The sequence below is a fragment of the Dromaius novaehollandiae genome, chromosome 1, assembly GCF_036370855.1.
Source record: "Dromaius novaehollandiae isolate bDroNov1 chromosome 1, bDroNov1.hap1, whole genome shotgun sequence".
Classification (NCBI taxonomy): Eukaryota; Metazoa; Chordata; class Aves; order Casuariiformes; family Dromaiidae; genus Dromaius; species Dromaius novaehollandiae.
The window spans coordinates 173292910-173319535 of NC_088098.1; the positions used below are offsets into that span (position 1 = coordinate 173292910).

General features: G+C 36.1%; 1 protein-coding gene and 1 long non-coding RNA gene across 10 annotated transcripts in view; one reads left to right on the top strand and one right to left on the bottom strand.

The window, feature by feature from the left end:
- Positions 1-24000, bottom strand: part of SCEL (sciellin) — a 61787-nt gene extending 37787 nt beyond the window's left edge. For 2 of the 9 annotated variants that reach the window (XM_026120892.2, XM_026120889.2), the window contains exons 1-8: positions 23726-23999; positions 19310-19509; positions 12332-12404; positions 8209-8326; positions 7489-7551; positions 7107-7178; positions 2205-2273; positions 450-515 (exon numbers count right to left, since the gene is read on the bottom strand). In XM_026120892.2, coding sequence (XP_025976677.2) covers positions 450-515; positions 2205-2273; positions 7107-7178; positions 7489-7551; positions 8209-8326; positions 12332-12374 — 431 coding nt within the window. In that variant the 5' untranslated portion in view covers positions 12375-12404; positions 19310-19509; positions 23726-23999. Of the gene's footprint in view, positions 1-449; positions 516-2204; positions 2274-7106; positions 7179-7488; positions 7552-8208; positions 8327-12331; positions 12405-19309; positions 19510-23725 lie in introns of all 9 variants that reach the window. The other 7 variants (XM_064504729.1, XM_026120897.2, XM_026120898.2 and 4 more) reach the window with 5 other exon arrangements.
- LOC135327132 (uncharacterized) overlaps positions 3486-26626 on the top strand; it is a 30134-nt gene continuing 6993 nt past the window's right edge. Inside the window, exons 1-2 of the long non-coding RNA XR_010387194.1 lie at positions 3486-3655; positions 17611-17749. This is a non-coding gene — a long non-coding RNA (uncharacterized LOC135327132). The remainder of the gene's footprint in view (positions 3656-17610; positions 17750-26626) is intronic.

The window sequence follows — 26626 nt, forward strand, 5'->3', positions numbered from 1 at the left end:
TAATACTATACAAAATACAAATTTTTAAAGCTAGCTGTGTATCATGCAGAAAACCATACTGTGGTTCATCTATATTGAAACAGCACTGGGACAAGTCTGGCATGAGAGAGTTCAGCTGGTCCCCAGTACAATAAGCTGCAATGCTTTAACTTTGGTACCGGACACTGAAAAGCATACGCTTGCTGAGTTAGGGACTGTGGCAAAGAACTAGCATCTATTGTACTTTGTCCACAGGGCCCATCAACTGACTGTACAAAGAGGATTTTGCACCACAGTGCTCCCATGGAAAAAAGCCAGAGCCTGCAAAAGCTTATTGAAGTTTGTTGAAGAGTTAAAGCTTGCTAGAGGGAAAAATCAATAATGTTTTTTGATATAATCATGAGACATTACTGAGGTATAATAGAGTGTTATATATCCTCTGGCAGTCAAGCAAAGGCGGTAGTGAATACCTTTTTTTTTTAATAGGAGAAGTGGCAGCAGTGTTTGTGGATGATGTAGTAGGAGTCCAAGATTGTCTGTTAAGGAAATAAACTTAGTTTATTCATTCATCTTCAATAAGTGAAATGGGAAAACAAGAATAAGAAATAAGATTTCTACTATCCAAAATACACAAATGTATACAGTAATTGGTATAATTATGGTTATATATGCCAACTGAAATTTGTAAATTCCTCAAAGGATACTAGGTTTGGGACAACTTAAGGAATTCTGATGCTTAGAGGACAGATGTGTCCTTACTTGATATTCAAAGTCATTTTTGACTTCTGAAAATCTTGACTTCTGTACCTACATTTCAGTCTAAAATATTAATATATTTATTTTTCATACATTAAATTTTATGTTTCTTATTTAATTATGTCAGTGTTGTGCTATTTTATTATATGCCTGTAAAACGAACTGATATTCCTCATACTCTTAACTACATACCTTCTAAGCCAGTTATTCTTCTCATAAAGTTTATCATAAAGTTATTGTTTTGTCCTCTGCATTTCTAATGCAACTGAAGAATAGAACTTAACAAATTATTTTATTGCTATCTGGTAGGACAAGTTATATATCATTTAAGTCTCACTTAAATCCTACTTCGAAATTCACAGTAGGTCTATTCACAAATTATGCCTGGACAAAACAACACAAAACCCAATCTATATGATGTTTCATGTGCCATCATCATCATGTTTTACAACATAATGGTGCAAAATTGTTATTCAAAAGAATGACCTCCCTTGCACTTCAAATGCCAGAGTCACTCATTTGCTTTTCAAAGCAAAATCTCAACACTTTACATGATGATTTTTAGTTGTTGTTCTCAGTTCCCTGGCAACTATATTGACTGCAATTTGTTACTGATAGAACTATATTGACGCTGATGAAGGCACACAGGGATACATTTGTCTCATTAAATTTATAAATATGGTGCTGGGCTCTTCTGATTTCTGACTTTTTTAAATAACATTTTTAAATAAAAATTTCAATTAGTTAAGAGCTGTAAGTTCTTTAGAAACTAAATTTTTAGTGTTTTAGTCATTTTACATATCTAATCTGGCCATCTGAATGATAACAGAATTTTTTATGTCAAAGATTTTTTATTAACTTATTTTAAATGACAAATTGGCTTGAACCTGTTTTATATTAAAAACTGACCATCTGACAAAAGAAAAACTTCCAATGAAACCACATGTTTTCTGTTTGCCTTCCATTGGAAAAATCAGTTCCCCTTCCTATCAGAAAAGAGTATTTTTTACACTTTGGTTCCCAGCTTTTTCTGGGAACATACCTACACTGAACTATGTTTTCAAAACATGCCTATTCTTTCTTTTCTGTTTTTAAAATGTTATGTTTCTTAAATAATTGCTATGATGATTAGCTTTGCAAATCTGAGCACGTCTTTCTTTCAATCTATGTGGAGAAATACGCATTTCTAGAGAACAAGTCCTGTTATTCTAAGGAAAACATCTGAAAGACATCAGATGAATTGTGCTCTAAAAGACCTTTTTTCTGCCCAAGGACTGTGAAAAGAGCTTATGACAACTCCTACATAGCTGCCTACATTCCAGATGCCAGACAGTGAAATGAAGCCAATTATTAAGCTATATAATACATACATTATCTCCCTATCATCTTGAAATATACATACAATTAAAAGTAACTAATAATGATAATACATACTATTTAGATGATAAGAAAGCTTCCAATACTCATACCTGTTGCTTTGTTTATTATCCAGAGTTGGGAACTTATTTATTTTATCAACATCACTTCCGGCTGGAATTCTGTAAAAGCATGGAATTATTTTTCATACACACTATAAATCTTTTTTTAAACCCACTTTGAATGAAATGAAAATATGAAGCATCACTTTGTTTTCTGTACAGATTATAAATTACTCAGCATTACAATACGTACAGAACAGAAGCTGAATTAATATAAATTTAATGCATTACTGTTTGAAAAGCCTAAGTAGCTCAACTCAAAAAAAAATTGTTTTAAAAGGTTACGTTCAAACACTAATTGACAAGTAATTGCTGTCACAGTTAATTCATTATAAATCCTTTGAATTAGATCAGAATACTAGAAAGACAGCAAAGTCTTTCAGTGAAGTAGTACCATAAATTTAGAACATAAGCCATCCCCCTTCCTTCCCTCTTGCCATCTATTGAGAAATGTAATAGTTTGCTTGTCTTTATGGCTTTTAGAGACCAATGTGTTTTGAAAATACTCTGGTATAAAATCCCTGATAAAGCATAGCAGTGACATATAGGAATAACTTCTTTCACAGAAGTTAGATTATTTGTACTTAAATTGATATTATTAAGCTATTAGATTGACAATAAGAAACAGCTATGTGATTTTTCAAACTCTTTACAGATTCTATAGTTGTTTCCTAAAACCCTTCCAAAATTTTACAGAAAGCTCTATGTCACTATAATAGCTGACACATAGCTTATATACTTATATACTATGAGTTTCATTTCATATATGGGACTTCCTTTAATAACAATAAAAGGACTGCAAAAAGCTCCATAATAAACTGCTCTAAAGTAAGATAGATTACTAAATTGAGAGGTTTATCTTAAATATATAGCTAGAATAACTGAAAAATATTTTGAACTACCACTTATTTAAATATAGAAATTACTTAATTTTAGTTATTTATTCCCTTCTATAAACTGAAAAAAGCAATTAATCCTAGAACCATTAATCTAATATTAAGTGCTGAGACAAAACATTTTTTACTTTGCTTTCAGCCAGTTATCACAGGCTACTATTGTATTTAATGGAACCCTACAAAGAGGTTTCATGATACAATGTGCGCCAGCATGTACTCTGTAATTTTTTCAAATCTTAAATGTACCTGTGCAAATAGCTACCTCATATCTCTGGCAACTTGTGACTGTGACCAGCAGTTACTCAAAAGATCACTAGAGGTCTCACTATACTCGATAACATTACTGCAGCAGCAAACGAACATTTCTTCTAATCCATAACTATCCTGCGAACCATTTGCTTTCATTTCATATTTTCAACATTTAAACATAATAATTAAGGCAATACTGTATTTGGTCATTTTAAAGAAGACTTAAAGGTTACATCTGGCACCCTACTCCACTGCTGAACATTGTAGCAGATGCTTTGAAAAAAGTAAAAGAAAAACGTAAGTATAATGTTGTCTTTTCCTTGTAAAACTTTTCAGCTTCCAACAATCAATGTTTGAAGAATTTTCTGATGAAGAGTTTGCACCCAAAATGCTGTCTCCAACAGAAACCTTTGGACCAACGATTCATTAATTCATCTAACCTTTCTCTGAATCAGTTCAAACTTTTAGCCTCTGCAACATCCTGCAATGCCAAGTCCTACAATTAATTCATGGGTTAAGGGGAAAATAAATTTTTGTTTTGCTTTGTTTTGCTTTAAATTACTACCTAACCATTTCTTTGATTGCCTCCTTATTCTTACAGTGAAACAAACAGTAAAAATTAATTCCTTCTTTATTCATTTTCCCTGTATCATTCTCTTTTCCATGGTGAGGAAACTTTGACTCTTTAGACAGGAAAACTGTGCTTGTATTTCCTTGTGTTTGCAGCCAGTGGTGCAAATGGATGTAGCCACCCCCAACATCACTCCCAGAGGCTTAATACTGAAACTGATGTTTAAATTTTGTAGATATATAGGGTAAGGCACAATTCATATCAAACTACCTTCTTTGAACATGGAAATGGCAGTAGCCAGGAAGCAAGAAGCTGTAACAGAAGTACTTAAAATGGCTTGTAGAGAAGTTTTTGCTGTCACATGTCCATATGCAATGAGGAATTCAAAATTACTCCTGTAGTCCTCTATTTCTTTTTGTTTTTTGTTTTTTTATTAGAACTTCAATGAGTATTTTGCCAGTCTGAAAACTGGCTATTGAAGAGACTTTAATTCAAATACATCCAGATTTTTAAAATCCTTGTCTCTTGGAAAATTACAGTTATGGCCACAAGGGATGCAAAGTAGAAACGTGTAAAGATGTTCCAACCTCTGCCTTGATATGTGGTAACTCCTATAGGCCCTTTGCAGGATAGAAGCAAATTTCCATAACCATTTGCCATAACATTTTAGCTGGATGAAAATTATTCTCCTTATAAACAACATGACTTACAACAACTGTCTGTAAACAGCTCAGATCTCCAGTATGAAGGTCATTCTTCTCAAGGAGAAATAAGCCTTTAGATTTTATGCTACATTCAAGAAACAGTGCTGTATTTTTCAACTCTGCCTTTTAGATTTGAACAGAAAGAACATGAATGCTTCTTTTTTATATAAACAACCAAACAATATAGCTGTTCTGCAAGCTGCCCAGAATTCCAAGCCTGGAGACTCCTGTACTATGCTTATGCTTACCAGAAATCATTTGTAAGAAAATAAAGGAATTGTACCCGGTGGATAATCTTCCTTCACAGAGGAAGAAGGAGTACCAAATTTGACTGCAGGCTATGAAAAGGTGTTAGGATAAAATGAATCACCATAACCTTTTATGTCCTAGCTTGCAAATTTGAGGAAACGCAGAACATGTCGTCCACCCTTGTAGATGTGCCTTCTGGCAATGGATGTGCACAAATTAACCTTGGAATGGCTATATTCTACAGTTCTGAGAAGACTAGTGGTGAATGAGGAAAAATAAACAACTTGACTGCGACTTCCTCATTTTGATCATTTTAAGATCGAACCATGATTATTCACACCATTTATGGACATATTCTCTATTAGCTATCAGAAATGTATATTCACACATATAATCCTTTCTTTGTACATTCTGCCACATCTGGTGCATATTACGAACCCTTTATGTTAGATATTTGTATATACCAGAACACAAAGATAGTCAGCTTACAACCTAAAATAATTCAGACATCTTAATATCCCAGGATAAAACAAAAAGTCAAAGATAGATGCAGATGTATATATCTAAAAGGACAATGCTCTTCAGCAACACCATAGGAATTGAAATTGGCCTACGACTTTTGACACAGAAGTCAGGGCTTCTATATAGGAAAATCAAGCCTTAAAATTTTTTTTGAAGTCAATGAGTGTGTGGATAACAGCGACATAATTGATATATTCTACTTGGATTTCCAAAGAACTTTATAGAAATTTCCTCTTTAAAAGCTCTTAAATTGATCTACTGTGTCATAATAGAGAAGGTCCTTTCATATATAAATAACTGGTTAAAAGGTAGGAAACAAAGATTTGGAATAAATGACAATTTTTCAGATTGAAGGGAGGAATATCTGCAAGACCTGTGCTTTTCCATATGTTCATGAATTATCTGGAAAAAGGAGGAGAGTGAAATGATGTTGCTTGCCAATGACACTAACTCATGGTAGTCAAAACAAATGCTGACTGGCAAGGCTTTCAGAAATCATGTACTAAAATATCAGACTTCTAAAATGGCAGATAACATTCACTTTTCTAAGATGCAAAGTAATGCCTGCCAAGAAAAACAATTGGTCTCTGAAACAACTATTATCACTCAGGAAAGAGGTCTTGGCATTATAATAGATAATGTTATGAAAATGACAGATCAGTTCTCAGCAGCACTCAAAAGAGCAAAGTCAATATTATGAAATATGAGAGAAGGAGTAGAGAATGAACCCAAAGCCATTGATATACTATTTTACATATACAAGGTGTGCTCACATCTTAAATATCTATATACAAATTTGGTCCCCCAGATCAAAAAGATTGTTATAGGAATAGAAAAGACAGGGAGAAGAGCAATAGGGAAATAAAAGTATAGAATGGCTTCCTCGTGATAAGTGAACACAGAGTAGGATTCATGAGCCTGGAGAAGAATCAACAGAGAGGTGATACCACACAGTTCTACAGTCTATTCTATTCCAGAGCTCTATGTATAATGTAATTTTTAACAATCTTTCATTGTTTCTTACAATACAAGAAGTAAGGATCATCAAAGGAAAATATCCAGTGCCAAGACCCGAACAAATATACTTTTTCCAAATCGCGTAAATTCTGGTGCCTCAGCATATTGTGGATACCAGATGCTAATGTGGGCTGAATTTTGAAGATGCTATGCACAAATAATCTGCAAACATAGGCAATCAGATCTTAAGTAAACTACTCTACAGAAGTCTAAGCTGAAGAGGACTTTCAAATTAAGCACCTTATGTTAAGTACATGGTTCCGATATTTGTACTAATTATGGTACAAAGCGGTAGCAAGGATTTACAAAGGAGAACTAAGGTTTTAGCCATGTTGAGATTAACTGTTGGAGATAGGACTTTGATTACAGTTGTAAAAGAGAAAACAGGAGTGGGTGGGTTACCTGCACAGAGGTATTTGCATTTATGAACATAAGAATACACAGAAATTGATACAGAGAAAGAAGAGAAAGATGTCTGAAGAACCACTTCTCAGATCAGATTTACATTTATGTCATTGAATGTTTTTGAATGAATTGTCAAAGTCTTGCTATGCAGATGCTTAAGAAACATAAATATTAATTTACAAACCACTTTCATTCATTTTTCATTTTTAAGACAAGACAGAAACAACCTATCACAAGTATGACAATCACAAAATACAATGTAGAAGGAAAAAAGCCCTACCTGTCCAAAGTAGTATCAGACCTGTATCGTCCAAGCAGAGCTCTCTGATCTTCCTTTTCATTTGTGCTACTGCTGTAAAAAGGGTTAGAAATGCCACTTTGGTCACTGTTTTTATTGAACAACTCATCACCAGTAAAACAGTGTATAAATCTTGTATTAAGGCCTCATACATGATCTCAGACCATTCAGGTGTTAGCACCCATTGCAATTACCAGCTTAACAGTTATTGATACCAAAGTCTGATTACAACGGTAACATGACTAGGCTAAAACAGAATAAAAAAAGCTCTTGCTTCAAATAGGATTTAATAAAAGGATGTTCAACTTTCTTCAGTAAGAAAGGTATTAGAAAGCATTAGAGACATGTTCAGAGACTACTTTACCTGTGTAGGCTATCTTGGGATTTGTATTGGTTAAGCACAGCCCTTCCATAGTTTTCATCAGCACTTTAATAAAAAGAAAGACAATATTTAGTTAAAATTTGAATATTAAAAATAGAAAACTCCTTCTCGGCAAAAGATCTCTGCCTTCAATCAGACTTCACAGCTGTCTACCACCTCAATAACCATGCTCACTGGAGAGCTCTGCATTAGATTACTCCCATCACTTTGGAGTAAGAATTTTCTCTTCCTATGAGCCGTTCATGGTCCAAATAATTAGGACCTGCTCTCAAGGTGGAGCTGCTACTGTAATACAAGCCCAAGTCTGCATTACAGTAAATTTCAAATGACATCATTAAGCTCCTTAAAGGAATATGTCAGAATTTATAATGTTCATGACTGTAAAAAAAGTCAGATGGTATTATTGTAACCTAAATACATGAAATGTGCAATTTCTCGAGTTGAGCAGAAGCCTGAGGTTCTCAGTATATCAAATAAAATGTTCAGTGCACAAATATTCTATTGAAAAGCAGTCACTTAAAAACAGACTAAGACTTCCAAAAGGCAATCAATACCTTATCAAGGTGAGCAAATAACAGTTATTGATGAAAATTTTGTAATTCTAGGTGATAAGGGATCATCCATAAAAAACAGACATTCAAATAAAATATACATAGCATATTAAACTAAAGAACAAAAGAATGCTCTTCATATCTTTCCTACCTTTCCTCTTCAGATCTTTTCTTTATCCAGCTGTTATCTTGCAAAAGGGTCCGTCGTTTGTTAATATCCTGAATAACCTGTTGTCTGCTTTTAATTGCAACAGAGGGGCTCTTGTTATCTACAAACGCAGAGAAACATGTCTTTAAAATGAAAGTATGGGATAGCTTTGGAAACTGAAAGTTCTACTGGAAAGGCTGAAATCTGTAGCAGTTTACCACAGCTATCAGACAACACTTTTTTTTAATCATCAAAAAAAAAGTCACAAGGATTATGTCTGAAGCTCATGTTTAGTGCAGATTGATTCCTTGCAATGTTTGTGGCTCATTCCCATAAACCCTGAAGGGACTGCAGAAGCCCAGTTTACCAAACTGAATTCAGTTTCATTCCTAATATGAAACAGCTTGGTATATTCTTTAATGTAAACAGATATCACAGATTCGATAAAGAAATTATGAAATACACATACAAGAGTAATTCCCAGAAAGCAGAACTAATGAATCCCCATTTCCTATAGGTTTGTCTGTGGTTGCTGCATTTTCAGGTGTCCAACAAAATCCCAACTGGAAGCTAATCTTGAGATGATCACATGATCCTCCACCTACATGCTGCCCAACATGTGTTGATTTTCAGGTTTCTCAAAAGTGTCAGACTGACTCTGAAGCTTTTTCCTCAAGCAGTAAACTAACAGGGTCTCCTTCTAACCAGCTATCTAGTTTACCTAACTGTTTATAAATGGAATACCTTTAAGTTCTGTCAAATTTAACTAAAATTGGCTGATGGTTTCAACATTACTCATTAACAGATGAACAGGCACACATGTATAGTCACACAGTATGATCACAGACATCTTATTTACTTACGAAAACAACCTAAAACATCTGTGCTCAACAGTGCTAGTGCCTAGTATATTGAGGAATGTAACAAGACCATGGTCTCTTGATCTGTGAGAATATTCCTGATTGTATTAGAAAGCTGATGAATATCTCCTTTGGTTTCACTTTATGGGGAGTTTGGCACAGAAGCAAACAAAAATGTTCAAAGACCATTGTCCATTATTCTCATTTCTTTTTCTTCCTACTTAAATTTCTTATCATCAGCCTGTTTTTCTGAGGGGGGAGCTATTGGGCTATTATAACACTTCCCTTTAAAATGGAAGTCTAAAAGTTGAGCTCTAATAGAAACTCAGTTTTTGAGCTGTGATATTTGCACTGAACTTTCCAAGACAAGGGAAGGTGAAAAATTAAATATACAAAACCTTTATCAATAGCATCCAATTAATCAACAAACTGCTGAAGAATACTGAGTTTTGCAGGTTTTCCTTTAGAGACCTTTATGATTTTCTCAATAAAGTCCTCTCTCTCTGAGCATCCAGGCAAAAGGAGTTCAACACTGCTGGATTTCAGGAGACAATGATGTTAGGACATTTCACTGTACAGTTTGCATACAGAAAGACCACACTTCACAGAAAATGCATGCAGTCAGTATTGCATCATTTGTTGGAGCTGTATTTTGACATTCTGTTCTGATTTATAAGAAAACACAGCTCTTGCTTTTACTCCAAGTACTTCAGCTGTAGTGATGACCATGAGAAATGACAAATAAGTAAAGTTGATGGAAGACCAAATCATGACAAAGCAACCAAACATTTATTTTAAGTGAGAATGGCAAAGACTCATCTTTCAAATATATTTTCTCTCATGAAAAAAAACCCCACTGGAATACAAAGATAAAATTCAGTCTAAAAATCTATACCTAACTGTAAGCCATGCTGTGCCTGCTCTCATCTGTTGCAGTTCACTATGGCCAGTTCAAGGACTGGACATCAATATCAATCCATATTTGCTTAGCTGCAAATTCATTATCTGGCTCTGTGTTGGACTACCTCTCTCCAAGACTAAGCTGCTATAGAAGGGACAGACATTTAGAAAATACGGATGTGATGGATGCAACAACATATATATTGCTGTCTCTGGGCCCTCATGCCAAGTTTTAGCTTTGCCTTTCTCTTTTTGAGCTGCATAAATGTCGCCCTTTGAGACCATTAAGAAATGAACAGGCACATCAAAGATGAGATTTGCAAGAATGCACTTAGATTAAGGGCAGAAAGTCATCTATTCTTTTTGCACAATTTCTGCATCAAGCCTGTTCACTTCCACTTGAGCTATAGTTTGTCTTTTAAATCATGTATTAAAAACTGACTTAAAGACTTCAGATAATGGAGATATCACAGCCTCACCTGCATACTGCCAATGGTGCATTACAAGCACTATTAAAATATCCACTTTATTTCTTGCAAACTGAAGATAGTAAGGAACTGCATCAGTTTAAACAATGGTTGTACCATTTCTTGACTTACAAGAAAGGAGATAGTTGTAATTAGCAAGTTTTAAGTATATTAAGTGCATTTGCTCTAAACATTTCCAGTTTTGAATATATTGATAGTACTAGCAATGACTGGAATGCGACAGGGACCCAGACAAACATATAGATAGAAACAAAAATTGCATTATTCAAAATTCAAGAGTTGTGAATGAAGGTGAAACCACAAGAACTGCTGCTTCTCATTCTCATAACTATTTAAATATTTTTAATTGGGCACCATCACATGCATTGAAAAACAAAAATTTGTCAGTTTTCAAAAGCAGGAAAAATATGAGCTCAAATATACGCAATCCAGAGATAAAACTCCTCTTCAGCAAGGATAATTAGCAGTAACTAAAGGGATGGATATTATCCCAGCATTCCTTTCATACTAATAGTTTCGGCCAAAGATGCTTTCAGCTCTCTGCAATAAATTTAAATCTATGCTCTACTGGAGCCATAATCGCCTCCAAATGTTGCAAAGAAGAATTCTTCAATGACACGTACATAAGCACACCCATATATTCAAGAAGTGCTCAGCTATTAAAATTAACCTTGTATATGGAACACCGATTTTCTTCCAATGGCATTTTAGTAAAAATGTTATCGTCTACCTAAAAATCACTTGGATTTCATAGAAATCATGGATTTCTTAAAGCACACAAGTTTTCAGCAAGTCACCTATAGAGGCAGCAGCGAAATAATGTATACTGTATTTTCTTTCCAAGAAACAACACAAGGCCTAAGTTTTCCTGAACCGTACTAATATCTGTTCAAATAATTACCTGCCAAGCATAGTTGAAAAATTAACTACGGATATGATACAGCAGTTTAGGTCAGAAGAACATACACACATGGAGTTTATCCCCTTCTTATTCGGACAACAAAGAGTGTCTGTCCTTATCATGGCCCAGTCTGAAATACTGCTGTTTCTACCTGCTTTTTCATTTACTGCTTCCTCACTACTTTCACCCAAACCTTTTCAATGAGGCCTGAACAGAGTCACTTGGCGCCTCCAGGGTCGGCCCTTGATGCGCCACTGGCGCCCATTTCTGTGCACTTAGGCCTGGCATGTCCCACCAAAACCAGGCCCCCGTGCACCTCGGATCTTGTAGTCATTGGAAATATTTCATAGGGTCCGGAAGAACGGGAAATTTTGTGGGATTTCCAGCTTGCACCTGGGCATTTCCCTGCATAGAAATCAAACTCCAGCCCTCCTAAAGTTTCGTTCTTCTCTTGAGCAACAAATTATCCCACTTGATAATGAATCAGTAGCATTCCTTCCTCCCCATCCCCACACCCTCGTCTTCGCAAGCTCTTTTCCCTCAGTTTCTCCCCGTCCTCCCCTGTGCAGGTGAGGCAAAAGGAGGGTGCTGCTTCCCCTGCCACCTCAGGGAGCCGGCTGCCATGCTGCTGTGGCATTGCCACAGCAACCAGAGGCCTGGGCAGGGTAAGCCGCCATTTTGTGTCCCGCTGCTTCCATGCACCCGCTCTGCCTCACCGTGCTGCTGGGCGCTGCCATCCACCCAGAGTCTCCTCTGGTGAAACCATACACAACCTTGCTACCTCTGCCTCCAAAGCAGGTATTACCGCTGATTCAAATAACTAGTTTGTCACTGCTGAAGCGTGGCAGCATGCCCTGGGAGGTAAGTGTGTAAGGGGCACGGTGACGCTCGGAAGCGGTTCCTGGGCAAGGAAGGATGCAGTGCTTCAACCTCTGCTCTGAATGTCCCGAGAGTAGAAAATGGAGAATCAGCATTACCGCTTTGTTTAGGAGGCTGTTTTCGTATGCTGAAAGCTGACATTTTGTCCAGTGAGGTGTATTTCTTTGGGATCTAAAAGAAAATATTAAAAAAAAAAAAAAGAAAAAGACAATTGGCAATTAAGAGTCAGCCACAAAGACAGTTTAAGTTCACTTGCCACTTTCATCCCTTACTTACCTAAGTTTAGTAAGATATAGTAGAATTACCTAGCATTAACTGTAGTCCTCTTTGGACTGATGCACAAACACAACTGATGCACAAAAAAGTGTGCACTTTTCCCTCCCCGATTACGACTATAGATAGGCCTGCCCTGCATCTGTGTCTGTCATATGGTCTCTCACTTCTTTTCCCTCTGTCTGGATCTCCTTCCCTGAGAATATGCAGGGTGGTTAGAGCCCTTGGAGGAAAAGATAGTAATGAAGAGTTGTGTGAGATGATTTGCTTATGTGAAGATTTTATCATCTGGTGGCTCAGAGCGATGCCTAGGTGCACATGGGTTCACCCATCCAGCTCACAGGTTTCAGGGCTTTAGTGGCCTGCAGCTGACTCGGGGTTCAGAACAGAACAGTACAAAGTGGTTTTTTTCTTCCTTGTAACAGTTTTCTCATTTCAAATATTTTTCTCGTGTCAAATAAGGTTAAAAAACAAGCCTCCAGAATGCCTGATCTGAAAAAAAAAATGTTTGAGAGTTGAGCCACTCAAACGATTTCATGTTGTGTTTTGAAACACTGGATTTGGATTTTGATTAAGGAACGTTTATATATCAACTTTCATATGGAAAGCATCAAGCAGAACATAATGACATTTTAATTACAAAAAATTTCTCCTTTCAAAAAAAAAAAAAAAAAAAAAAAAAGGCAATCCTAACTTTGACTTAAGAGTATTGACAAAACTGACTCTATTTAGCAAAGAGATTCCTTTCCGAAAGGCATCATTTTCCAGGAAAACAATGTCGAACTGGAATGCTCCCAACCAGCTCCACTGGTCAGGCTGCTAAAATTTACAAAAGCCAAAGAAAACAGATTTTGTGACAGCTTTTTTTAAAAATCAGAAACATTCCTGGTTTTCTGGGTGACACAGTTATCCTGTTTTCTTACAGAAATCAAGAGTGTATTGCTCACTCACCTAACAGTGGAATGAGAGACTGGAGTTTGCAGTTGTTTCTTTACTGATGGAAGGGGAAAATGCTGAATTTTGGCAAAAGGTTAGCAAGGGTACTAAAAGCAGCTCTAACAATAAAGCATATTGGATACTTTTATTTGCCATGATAAATTGCACCTACAGCAGATCTTTCTTTTTTATGTTTTTACTGCCAAACCATTTGGTAAAAGAGCTTATGATAACTGAGAAATAAAAAAAGAAAGCAGAAAACCAAAATATGAATGTAAACAAATACAAATATTTTTATAAAGTGAAGATATAAAGACAAAAATTATATCTGAGTCCAAAAGTCTGCATATTTCTTATCCAGTTGTGAAATTCCAGATGTTTGTAAAAGTATAAACTTCTGGCATGTTGATTCAAAGGCACTAACCAAAACTCCTTCCTTTTAGCTTTATTTGTTGGTACCAAGCTCTCATTGGCACAGTGCATATACAAAATATGTGACTGCTGAATCTGGCTCCCACCCAATAAAAATATGTTCAGGGCTATGGTGAACTGTACTTACTTTGCAATATGTTACAAAATATCTTTCAAAAATATTGACATAGGATTTTAAGCAGATATTCACTTAATTTACTACAAAATATTCAGATAGGTTATCAAGCAGTCAGTTTTAGATAGTAACTAATCTGTCTGTATATTTTCCTGAACTGTCATGATCACATGAGAAACAAGATGATAGAAAGAGCTCTGATTTATTTATATTTTCAGTTTAGCAACAGCTGGACATCTGATACTGCTCTTCATTTCACTCAGTCCCTGGGTAATAGGAGGCTTGACATTTCAGTGTTTCACAAGCAGTGAGCACTGGCACTTCATCTGGAGAAAAACAGTACTGTGCATGGAAGTAACTTGAAATTTTTAAAGCAGTTTCCTGAGGGAAATGAATCACAAACCTTTGAAAACTGAGCCTTCTTTCATGAAAATTAAACCAAATCCTGTCAGTCTAAGGCCTAAAATATCTTATTAAAAACCCATATTTTGCAATTTTAATATTTCTCATTAAAAATAACAGGGAACTGCCATGTAGTCTTTATGGCATACTATATCCTTTCTTTTCACACATTCATGATGGGAACTGAAATTTTGCACAGAGCTGTCAGGAAAGTATCACACCTTTGTTAAAAATAAACATGGAAGCTTCAGACAATTGGACTGATATGTAAATTATCTCCAAACTTAAAAATCCATCACTGTCTTGGTTATATTCATGTTACATTTTGAAACTTATCTGTAAAATCTACAGAATAACTAAAAAATGCGTCAATGACACTGAGACCCTGGAAAGTGACTGAAAGACAGGTTTGCAACTCCCTGTTGTACCCACACATGACAAGAGAAAGTCCAGTGGAGAATGAAAACTGGTCCAGAGTGAAAGTGATGCACTCATCCTCTATCAGTTAACTGGAATGACATGTTTTCTGTTGTTCTATATTCTGTTTTCTTAAAGTTTTTTAGGGCAAAAATAATATTTCTGCTACACATGTATACAGCATCCAGAATAAACTACTACCAAGTTTCTAAGCCCAAAGGTGGTATGCATAAATGAATATAAAAATAGCTGTACTCCCTTTTACAATCGGCATACTTAAAATGTGCCAGGTGCTCTGAAATTTTAAACCCATGCATTTTAGTCTTAGAGAATGCTGTCGTGTTGTCCTCAAGCTCTACTGCTTGACATTGTACTTTCAAATTATGTATCAAAGATTAATCCATTAAAATGTGAAATGCAAATTGAAAAAAATCCTATTTTAATGTCTAGCACAGACAATTAAGAATCACCAGAGTAAGATTTAAATTTCAAGATCTTAGAAATGAAAAGAATCATACCTAAAGACTCAATATACAACTCCTCAAGGCATTTTTTCTAGGACTTCACTATTGTGGAGTCAGTGTGTGTATGTCTGTGTTTGTGGAGGGAGAAGGGGACAGAAGAGTTTGAGGATCACATTAGTTTAAAATCTCATCTCGTAAAGATCTGGAACCATCCCATTATTCAGACAGTCCAGTGAGCTGTTTATTTTCAGACCATATTTTAGGTGACAGCAAGAAAAGGTTCTTAACTTTGAAAATGAAATTTTGAGAAAGAGAAGTTATAGTGTTCTATAGTAAAGTAGTCAATTGTGTGCAGGCATTCTTAAGATCTCAACCACTGGAACAAAACTCATCTGGAATGCAAAACAAAAACAAACAGGAATGCAGCTCCAGTGTAATTTGAATTTAAAAACAGCATCAGGAAACTTTAAAAGAAAATGAAAACTGCCCCAGCCACTCCAATGAGCAGTTCCCATAGAGTTTTAAGACATGCCAGTCCTGGATTCAGACCCCCACAGCACACACACATTCTCAGAGAAATCTAAATACAATCCCAAAGAAATTCAGAAAAAACTTCAAATGACCTCAGAGAAAGTCAAATGCCTCTTTAAGCTGGTAGCAAGTCATGCAGAAACGAGTAGAGGTCTATGATTCTAATTTTATCATTAACAGCTACCTTCACACTTCTACATCTCCTTTCTACATCCTACCTGGACTGAGGGCAGAAGACCTCAATCTGCCATAAATCCTCAAAGCTAGAGCTTCTAGTTTTAAGCTAGTCTGAACACACCTATTCTTCCAAAGCAGAGTCCTCTTGCCTTCCTTGATCTCTACTTGGCTGTAACTTTCTACGTAATTTGGTTTCACAGGTATGCATTGCTTGATTTAAAAAAAATACAGAAGAATAATGCAAACATTTCCTGTAAGGATCATTTTTTCCACATCAGACTGAACTAGTTACAATAAAAAAGAAGTCTTTGTTCTTTAGCTTCTAACTATGATAGTGGTTAAGACCTTATATTTAAATATTCAGATAATATGCATTTTGTTTTTAACAGACAATATTTGTTTCCCCAACTTAAAGGTACTGCATGTCATCACACTGTATAATAAGGAATTCAACATACTGAATTTTAAAGTGTAGAGTGAGGTACATTCTTTTCTCATGAAAAGTCAAGTAATTTGTCTTCATAGTACAGTCTTTTCAGACGAAGCCTTGCAAAATGTGGATGCCTAAAAATATCGAATGTCATACTATTATATACATACTGAATGATAAATATATATATCGATGAAAATATCTAGATTAAAAAAATTGATTAAAAGAATTCCTGTCTTCATGCTTCTTGTGCTACATTGTTAAAATTGAGTGAGTACAGAATTGATGGAGTCTGGTATTTCCACATAAAATGCCATCTAGAACAAACAGATTTCTTCTATATGGCTCTGCAGAGCCATAGTTAGCTGGCTACTGCTTTCTACACCTACTGTGTTCTTGAAGTTCCAGCTTTTCAAAAGGGAAATATTTGTTATATGAAAAAGAAAGTAAACAGATTGTTTGTTCTTTCTCTACCCCAAATATGGAACTTTTCACCAAAATTTCACTTTCCTGAAGCACTATTCTGTTGTAAAATAAGTTGAACATTCAGTATCTTGTGACTAAACAGTGCTCAAAATCTTAGAATTATGGCATTAGAAATCTGATAAGTGGTTAGGAAATTAATATTCCACATCCTTCCTGTTTTAAACTATTTGCTTTCTTTCGCTGCAGTCCAAGAGAAATTTTTTGATAGAATGACTTTATTTCTTGATGAGTGAACAAAATGAAGGTTACCTTGTCGTCACTTTGTTTCTTTTTGTTCATTAGAACTGTTAACATCACTAATTCTATCCTATATAGCTTTTCTTTAATTTGTATGAGATGAATGTGGATGATACGACATTTTAAACAAAATGCACATTTGTTCCTACTTATTCACAGTTTCAAAACAAACTACAGTATTTCCTTGCCTTCAATTAACAACTTTTATGTCAGGTCAGGAAATTATGTTATTTTATTTTCTGCATCATTTCCCTTAAAAACAATAGGACCTAGATGTGTGAATGAGCAAATGACTAAGGTCACTTTGACCTGATAAAGGATCAAGATCTCCAAGCATTATAAATAAAACATTAGGGAGATATAATAACTTATCATTTTTATCCCTTCTTATGACAATTGTTCTTCTAAATAGGTATCTATAAGTGTGTGAGCTGAAATCTTGCTGGTGTGGGAATTCAATAGCAATTTTGCTTTTAGTTCTATACAGCATTTCTCCCTTCAAATGAAGATCCATCAGAACCCTATCAGAAATGCTGTGACTGTGCTGTCAGATCTAACTACCTCAGTTCAAAAAAGCATTTGGATTTCTAGACATGGCTTCACTTCTTCACTTCAGGTAAAGGCTATTTTTCAAATCATCGTTACAGCTAGAACCTGCTTCCTGCAACCAAAGCTGTGCCATCCTTCACATTTCCAAGTTTGCTATTTTGGTCAAAGATATTAGTAGAAGAGTAAACATCTCCTAAACAGTCTCAAGGGTCCAGTCCGTCAGCTTCAGATCTCTATAACAGATGTTGCACTTTCGTGCCCCCAAAATTGTCACCAGTGTCAACTGCCCATGTTCAAAACTGGAGATCAGGACATGAAATAGAAAGAGTAACGCTGTTTTTAACTCAGCACAGTACCAAGCATATAGTCGAAGCTTAACAAATAAACACTTGGGTGTCATTTATATCCTTCAAAATCACAAGTGGAATGATTTTTCTTTATTTGGCCACTACTTAGTCATTTTCCTGAAAGCTACATGAACAAATAACTAAATGTATTTTATAGAGATTAAAAACAATCCTAGAATGATCTTTTTTTCTTGAATCTCAGATCAGAGCAATAGTGATTTAATACACTTGCAAACTTTTGGAAATAGCATCTGTTTAAACAAGTATTTCACTATATGGTTTAGGCCACAAAATTGATAACAGCCCTCATAAAGAATAGGAATAACCTGTACATGTACATGCGAATAAAAGAGAAACTAGACAAGGTTAAAACAGGCGAGGTTGGACTAGAGAACACGTGGATGTAAGACAGAAATCATTCATCTATTCATAGCAGAAAGAGCTCTCAAAACTGGTTTTTCAGGACGTGGGTGTATGAGACTCTTTTGAAAGAAATTCAGCTTTGGAACTGTCACTAATATAAAATAAGCTGCTAGGTCAGAACCCAAACTGTATGTGTTTTTAAATGAAAAATATATGATCAATTTTAAATGCCTTTTTTGTATAGAGTGTACCAAGATGGTTAATTTTAGACTTTCTAATTTATTGCTTTCCTTTCACTTTAAAGTATTTTTAATGAAGAACCCTTCCTGCTTATGAGTTCAGTTCATGGTGAACAAAAGTGATTATATCAAAGTAAAATAGGTATTTTTGCTATATACTTTTTGCAAAGGTCAAAATGATTTACAAATACTTCACAAGTAGTTTGTTCTTAAAAGGCAAGCTATTGCTAAATTTTTTTCAAAATCATACACTTGAAGCAAATTCAAGTAAATTAGATTTTTATTCTCTTCATTTCATTTTAGATAAAAATAACAAAGGAAGTATAAAGAAACAGTAAAACAAACCATAGAGTAAAAGAGACATTAAAACAGCCGTTCATGAAAATCTGTGTGAACGGTGAGTTTGTCATCAGAGAAATATCAGTAAAATAAAATACAATTATACTGGCAATATAATGTAAATAATCAATTGATTAAGATAGTTTGGCCAAGACGAGATTTCACAAATGATTTGAACACCTAAACTGAGACACTTTAAGAGATGGATTTTCACAGGCAAGTTCTCCACACCTATTGAAAATCAGATCCCTTGAAGTTCCTAAATTGGTCATTTAGATATCACTGAACATTTGAAAATGTAGGACTTTAGATAAAAAGCAGACAAGTAAATCCCCTTACCTATATGTCGTAGAAGACAATGTCCTAGAGTGGCCCACTGTGGTATGTCAACCTGGGGATACCTGGAAGTGAGATACAATTAAAGCAGACAGAGAGCTGTCCTGTCGTTCTCCATCCAGCTGTCTGCAAAGTCAAGAGGCTTCTCCTTCAGAGGCTGAGTCACTTAGGGAGGAGGGAGGAGGTGTGGAAAAGGGTGGCACCTGGTAGAAATACCAGATCAATTAAAAATACCAGTGAGTTATACTCCTGTGCTTGGTGTACTTTTCAAGTGCACTAGGGCTGGGTTTCACCAAATAAAATGCTTTCACAGACCTTGAAACGAAGCAACTGTTTGGAAGAATATACTATGCTCATTTGGATTTTCCACATAAATATACATTACAGAGCTATATGGCTGCTTCTCAGCTTGAGGGTTTAAAGAATAGGATATAGGTATTTACATAGAAGAATATGGGGAAACGCTGTCTTTCATCAAAGGAAAAGTCTGCAGAAGTGTTATGTGGGGAATGCACACTGGAATCTGACACACATTAAGTACTTGCTCTGAGTATGTGGGCAGAGGCAAAACATCTGTGGGGAAAAACCCTCCCACATGAGATCTTGTTGCAAGTCCCTCTAATCTGTGCACATTTGCATTCACCTTTGGTACAGACTGTAATAAACAGAAAGAAGACCCTGTGCTTCTGTTTAAGATACAGAGTCTGCTTATAATGTGTCTTGTATAAGCCCACACTTATTCTATATTTGGGGAACTTTTGTAATGACATATGTGAGATGAGGTTATACAAGATGCCGAGTGTCGTTTAGTGCTATTGACTTCCATCAAAGTTAAGACTTTCTTTCTATGCAAAACACCAAACTCTGAGAGAAACTAACTTAGCAAATGTTTCTTCAGTCACATTTCTAACCCTTATTTTTGCTGATGGTTACTCCTTCATAAGCTTGGTACTTAATAGCATGAAGTTATTATCTAAACATTGCTTACATCTGGTGAAATGCAATTGATGAAGCACAGTAACAGTCCAGAAAATACAGAGTATAAACTACCAGCTACCACAAGTTTCAGAATTAATTAATGAAAGCGAGCATACCTTTCTGAACCTTGTACATCTCAACTTCCTGGTTTTTGAAAGTGAAAAATATTTACAGCAGTTGGGGCATGTTCAGGTACACGACGCTATATGTTTATCTTTTCACGATCGAGAATTTTGTGAATGCACCTCTCTGCATACATACTGCATTTTTACAGTTTTAATGCAGATGCCTCAAAAATGAAACAGGTCTTTCTTGATAAGCAATGCAGGACAGGAATGAGGTTTAAAAAATTATACATATCCCTTGAATTGAAATGGAAATATAATTTGACTGATAATAATTACACCTGAGACTAGGAGTATCTGTTTGTTTTGAAGAGTTTTTCTTTCATAATCCAGATACTGGACAATATTAACTCGTCATCATTTTACATTCAACTAAAAAAGTTCTGCTCATAAAGCAGGCAGAGGTAAACTTAACCTTTCTCATAGCACTGCGTTCTTTAGCTGGAATGTTTGAGAAACATAAAAAGAGAAGCACACAATAGAGTCTGGAGAAATTAAATCGATACTTTCCAGTATTTACTGCCTTTGAATGCAGAGAAGAAACTATGGGGCGCAGCAAGCCAGCTCCGCTACCTAAAGTAAGCCTCTGTTAAGACAGTCTTTGCTAAATCTTCATTGGATGACATGACAGCATGGAACCTGAATAGGAAAATGTATAAATACAAGAAAATCCAAGAATGGTTCTGAGGTCAGTTTAAGAATAATGCAGGTCAGCTATCCTTTATTGACTGATCTATAGCATTCAGCAGATTCAAGGGATGGTGAATTTTTGATGTTAGCTGTGCTGGTTACTTACTATTTCAAAGCTGGAAAAAAATCAAAAAGGAAACATGATTCCACAGCCTAAAGCAATTACCACTTACTGCTAATCATTCTGTCTGTTTTTCTCTATGGTAGTCACATACAAATATTGTACCTTGCCAGTAAGGAGTATATGATGCAATACCACATATCAAGAATTGAACATTTTCAGAATAAGCATACAGTGAAAGCGACCTATGACTGTTATCCAGGAACAAACTTCCCATACTTCAAAGTTACAGCACAGACAGATAGTATTCTGGATTATGGTGTCTATGTAATCTGCCTGTTGGGAATTAGGCAAATAGTCTGCTTTTGGTTCCCATTCTCTCAAGATGAAGGAGAAGATTTTCCAAGAAATAAATATATTCATAAATGGCCATATCCTCAGCTGATAAAAGGGGCTGTAACTCAACCAAAATCTAGCATAATTCACATTAGCAGAGGATGTGGCCTGATACAGGTTTATGCCTTAGAATTCCTTTCTACAAACCTCTATTTATTGACTCCACGTTTTTAATTATTAATAATGAGCAACAGGGACACACTACTGACTAGTACCAGAGGTCATAATATCTTGCTGCTCAGATGGCCAGCAAATTCTGGAGGTCATTTCTAGCAAGCTGATTTTAAATACTTTGTCAACAATAGAGGCTTAGGCTTATTTGTCATTCAAAGAATTCTTAAAATGCTTCCTAAGAAACAGCCAGTAGGGAATGTTGACTTATAAAATAGAGTAGCGCTGGCAGAAAAGTGAGCATAACTAGTTCAGAAATACCATAATTTAGATTTGAATAGCTTATTCAGTGCTATTAAAGTCAAATGCATGTGGCACCCTACAGTGGTAATACATTATCGTGCTTCCTGATTCTTATCTCTCTCTGAACAAGGCAGTCATGTTCTGTGCATTTAGCTTTAGCTTATACTTTTCTACAAAGTATTTTCTTTGATAGTAAGATCTTTTTCTTGATTCTAGTAAGATCTATGATTTTCTTGTCATTTTGTTGAGTTTCCATTTTTAAGTACAAAAGGTATTGCAAAGTATTGTTCTACCTCCACATTCTTATTAAAGTTTATAGGATGGTCATCGTATGAAAACAGCATAATGTAGCATGGTCCTATTGAGCTTTTATGCAGATCCATAAGAGAGAAGTGGGAATGAGCAGTGACTCATCAGGCAACTGTTTAGAAAAATACCATTACTTGACTCCTCCCAAAAAGGGAGGAATGGATTGCTGAATACATTTTTTCACACATACAGTCTTCCAAAAGAAAAATCCTTCAATACTTTGAACCTTCAGATAGGATTGGTAAGCTATTGTCTTCAGGGATATCAGATGCTATTATTATTGTTGAGTTCAAAAGACTTAAAGACATTCTAGGAAATGGTCTCCTAATTTTGAATTTCAAGATGCAGATAAAATAGCTACATCTATCCTAGTAAGATAGGCATACCGAAGCCCAGGCTCTGGCCTGAAGGCAGGTGGCACAGCATGGTTTGCATCCATATGGCTAAACTTGCTTTCCAAAAAACCCACCTGTGTGGCCTCATCCACACTCGTATTGGAAATTGGCATGTACTAGAGAGATCTCTGCCCGAGTTTTGTTTCAGAAAGTAATAACTGGCAGGGACAAAACTATGTCAGGGATTATGTTAACAAATAGTAGCATGGACAAACATGCGATATTGCTCAAGCCCAGGCCCTGCCCCTATTTAGTTAACTAGTGCGGCCCTACCTGCCCATTGAACCTGTTTTTCCCAAAGTGAATATTGTTAAATGTAACTAGCGTCAAAAGAATACCAAAACTAAATACTCTAACATGGAGAGAGGTGTCTGCAGTGAATGCTGGCCAGCTGCCAGCCAGAGTGGGTTAGCAAGTAAACACAGCTCATTAAAAGGTGACCTTTATCTGGGAGGTGGGTTCTACGTTTCTACTATAAACATACTTTTCTTGCTAAAGCTTGATCTAGGATCATCTACATATGAAGGCAGCAGCTCTAATAGGTAAATCAAAAGGAGAGGGGTGATTTAGGGAGAAAAAGACCCAACCCAGCAAACATCAAACTATTTACCTAGAAAAGAAAGTGGTGCTCATGCTTGGCATGACATCTTCCTCTTGAAGGTGGCTAACTCGAGGACCTCTCCTCCCTTAATTGCCACTCTGCTTCTTCATAAACTGAGGGATTTGTACTGGGATTTTTACTACATCTATATACAGAGGTGCTTTTCACCCGCAAGTGAAAATAGTTTATTAACCAAGGGAACATATTGCCCCTGGGCACACCCTTACCAATAGGTATGTGTGACTCAGAACCAGCCTAGAAACAGTTGTGTGAATCCCAGGAGCACTTACAGGTACAACAGAGAGGAGAGGGAGCAATAAGGAGTATAATTTTTTCTACAGGCAGATCATTCCATCATTATACACCCATGAGGTCTCTGTAACTTTTTTTCTGAAGATTCTGGTACTCCTGCTCCTAGAGAGACACTCCAAAATAAAATAAACTACTGACCTGATATGAGATGGAAACTCTCTTTCTCCAGGGGCATCCTAAATCAGAGCGAGGTGCAGGTTTTCAAGGTAGATAAGCAAAGTCCTGTGCAATTTTGCAAAGCCTAACTACTGGCAGTGCCAAACAGCTGGGCTCCTTTTTAACAGCTCTGTTCCTCCCTTAGTGCTCACAAAGCCAGCGATCCTCTGCCTAACCGGCCTGCCAGGCTCAGCTCAGAGCGTGCCTAGCCCTTTCAAATTACAGAAGGAGAAAGCAACAGCCTGCAAGTTGAAAAAGTCACTTAGATTATGGTTAAACCCAAGTTAAAATCCCTCCTCCTTTTGACAGGAGCCCACTTTTCCCAGCAGACTGCCTTACCCACCAAGTTACAAGGTATTTTTTTGTGGGAGGGAACACAGTTACCATAGTAATTCCACCCTCCTATGGTTTAAATACTCGCTGGAGAGAGAGCAGCTCCACAACCTTTTTATTAAGGCCTACAGATACTGGTTCCACTACTCTTTAAATGAATATTTAGACATAATACAAGGAATTATCTTCTTTCTTTTTGTATTGTACTTTGCAGAAGTTTATCACTTAGGTGGTTAAAATGGGTGTAGAGGAGAGTCATTTTGTAATATCATGCAGCAACAGACCTTTGCAGAGGCAAAGTGGCTTAAAGCTACTTTAAATTTTTATGTTACTGTTAAAATGAGTACAATATTTCAGTAAGTAATAAGCTGATCTGAAACACCAAAATGCACCAGGGATAGTGCTCTGTTTTACGGATTAATTTTTGCCAGCCTAGCTTACATTCACTACTGCTATTGCAGGTTGCCATTCTTGGGGAAGACCTTTCAGCTGGTGAGTGTAAGGTATGTAGACTGGCTGTTTAATCGTGCTTGCCTGAGTACAGGATGGAGCACTGTCACAGCTTTTTCAAATACATTTTTAAATGCTAAGAAATCGTTTGAGACAATGAAGATGTATTTGGCAGCCCATTGTTCTCCCGGAAGGTGTGGCAAAGTTCATAAGCTAAAGAGGGAAAAAAAAATTGCTATAAATAGTGTGCAAAGTGTCTTAACCATTTCCCTGCTTCTAGTCGCCACAAAAATAGGCAGAGCAGGTTCTTCTGTTTCCCTCTCTAAAACTGAGTAGTAGAGAAAATATGCTAATCATAGCAGGTGCCAGTACATTTCATGGAGATTTACAATCTGCAATGCAAATGGGCCTGCTTTTCCCACAATTTGAATACCTCCCTACTCTGCAAATGAATGGAGCATCTTGCAGAAGTCCTTGAAAGTCTGGTCCATAGTATGCTACACTTGTGTATCTTAACCTTGCACCATTATTACCCCAGCTAAAATAACACAAAGAGTTACTGATAAAATCAGTTCTAAGGAAAATTATGCTGAAAATCTGGCAAAGTTAAATTACATCTGCATGGTATCAGCTGAATGGCTGTAGCCAGTTTTGCAGCTTATGTTTTTGATAAATAGCTTATTTGTCAATGTGTTATCATCATCTGAATTAACAAGGAACATTGATATAAGTGGCTAAAAAAATGAAAATCAGACTCAGACCAATAATAGTGGGAGTGTGAGAATTATGATTAGATCTGTTCTTTTCATTTAAGAATAGACAAGACTTGATAAATACCCACTGCACTGACTCTCACTGGGAGCTCTGGGAAAGATGCCACAGTACCGATTTCCAGGAAAGCCATCTTGTTAAAAGGTGTTAAAGGAGGAGGAGATGTTAAAGGGAGGAAAGCTTCTCCCTGTTACCTATTCAAAATTTTGTTACAGCAGTTGGTCATAGACACTTTAAACACGTAGGAGACAACCCACAATCTCTTGTTTGTATCAAACAAGATAACCATGTGAAGAGATTCAAATTACACTTATCTGATATACTGGGTTTCTCTCCTTGTTCTGGTATTGTGCAGAGATTATCTGTCAGGGCTAAGCAGTCTTTGCTACTATAATGATTCTTTCTTTTATTCTTTGGATCAAAGTAGTTCATTGAGAAATTAACAAATATCTGTCATTTGAAAACTCACATGGAAATTTTTGTATCTGTCAAAATAGTGAACCAATATCCCACGTCTTTAACGAAACCTTCATGTGATAGGTGTGTTCCACATTTGTGTTACCAGCACGCCTAACTGATGTGCATGTCATCCAGATGTAACAGATCCTGAGCCCATGTGCTATCCACATCAAAGCCGAATATGAGAATGGTAAAAATGTTGTTTTCTTGCTCCTTCCTGGAACATGCCGGCTCTGGTACTACTAGCATAGCTTCTAGGACAAGGACAGGACAAGGTAGGAAATGTGGAAATGTATTCCAACAACAATAACCCCAGAAATAAGTCAAAGGCCAGAAAATGGGAAACAGAAAGGATGCAATTGAACTTTAAAAGGTAGAGAAGGAGAATAAGGATCACCAAAGACAGAATTATTTCCACAAAAGGAACAAATACATCAGCTATGAGCCTTTTAGTGTGGTGAAGGGATATCTGAGGGGAGATATAAGAGGAGATCTAAAAATCATGAGTGGTATGGACAGGGTGAATTTCAATTATCCCTCAGTGTAAGAGCCATTATGCATCCAAAATTAACCTGAAAGGAAGCAAAAAAAAAGAGTTGTTTCTTTATATGTATGTTAGCCATCCTTGCTGTAGGATGCTGTGTTTACAATAGTTTATAAACAGTTGGTTTATATACATGTATGTACATGCCTCTGTGTGTGTGTGTGTGTGTGTGTGTGTGTATGCATGTGTATATGTGTAGGTATATATATGTATGTACACACATGTGTGTACATACATATATATGCATGTATGTGTACATAAACATAAAACAGTTCAATGAGAAACAAGACAGTTTCATGGAAGAGAAATCCAGTGATGGTTACTAG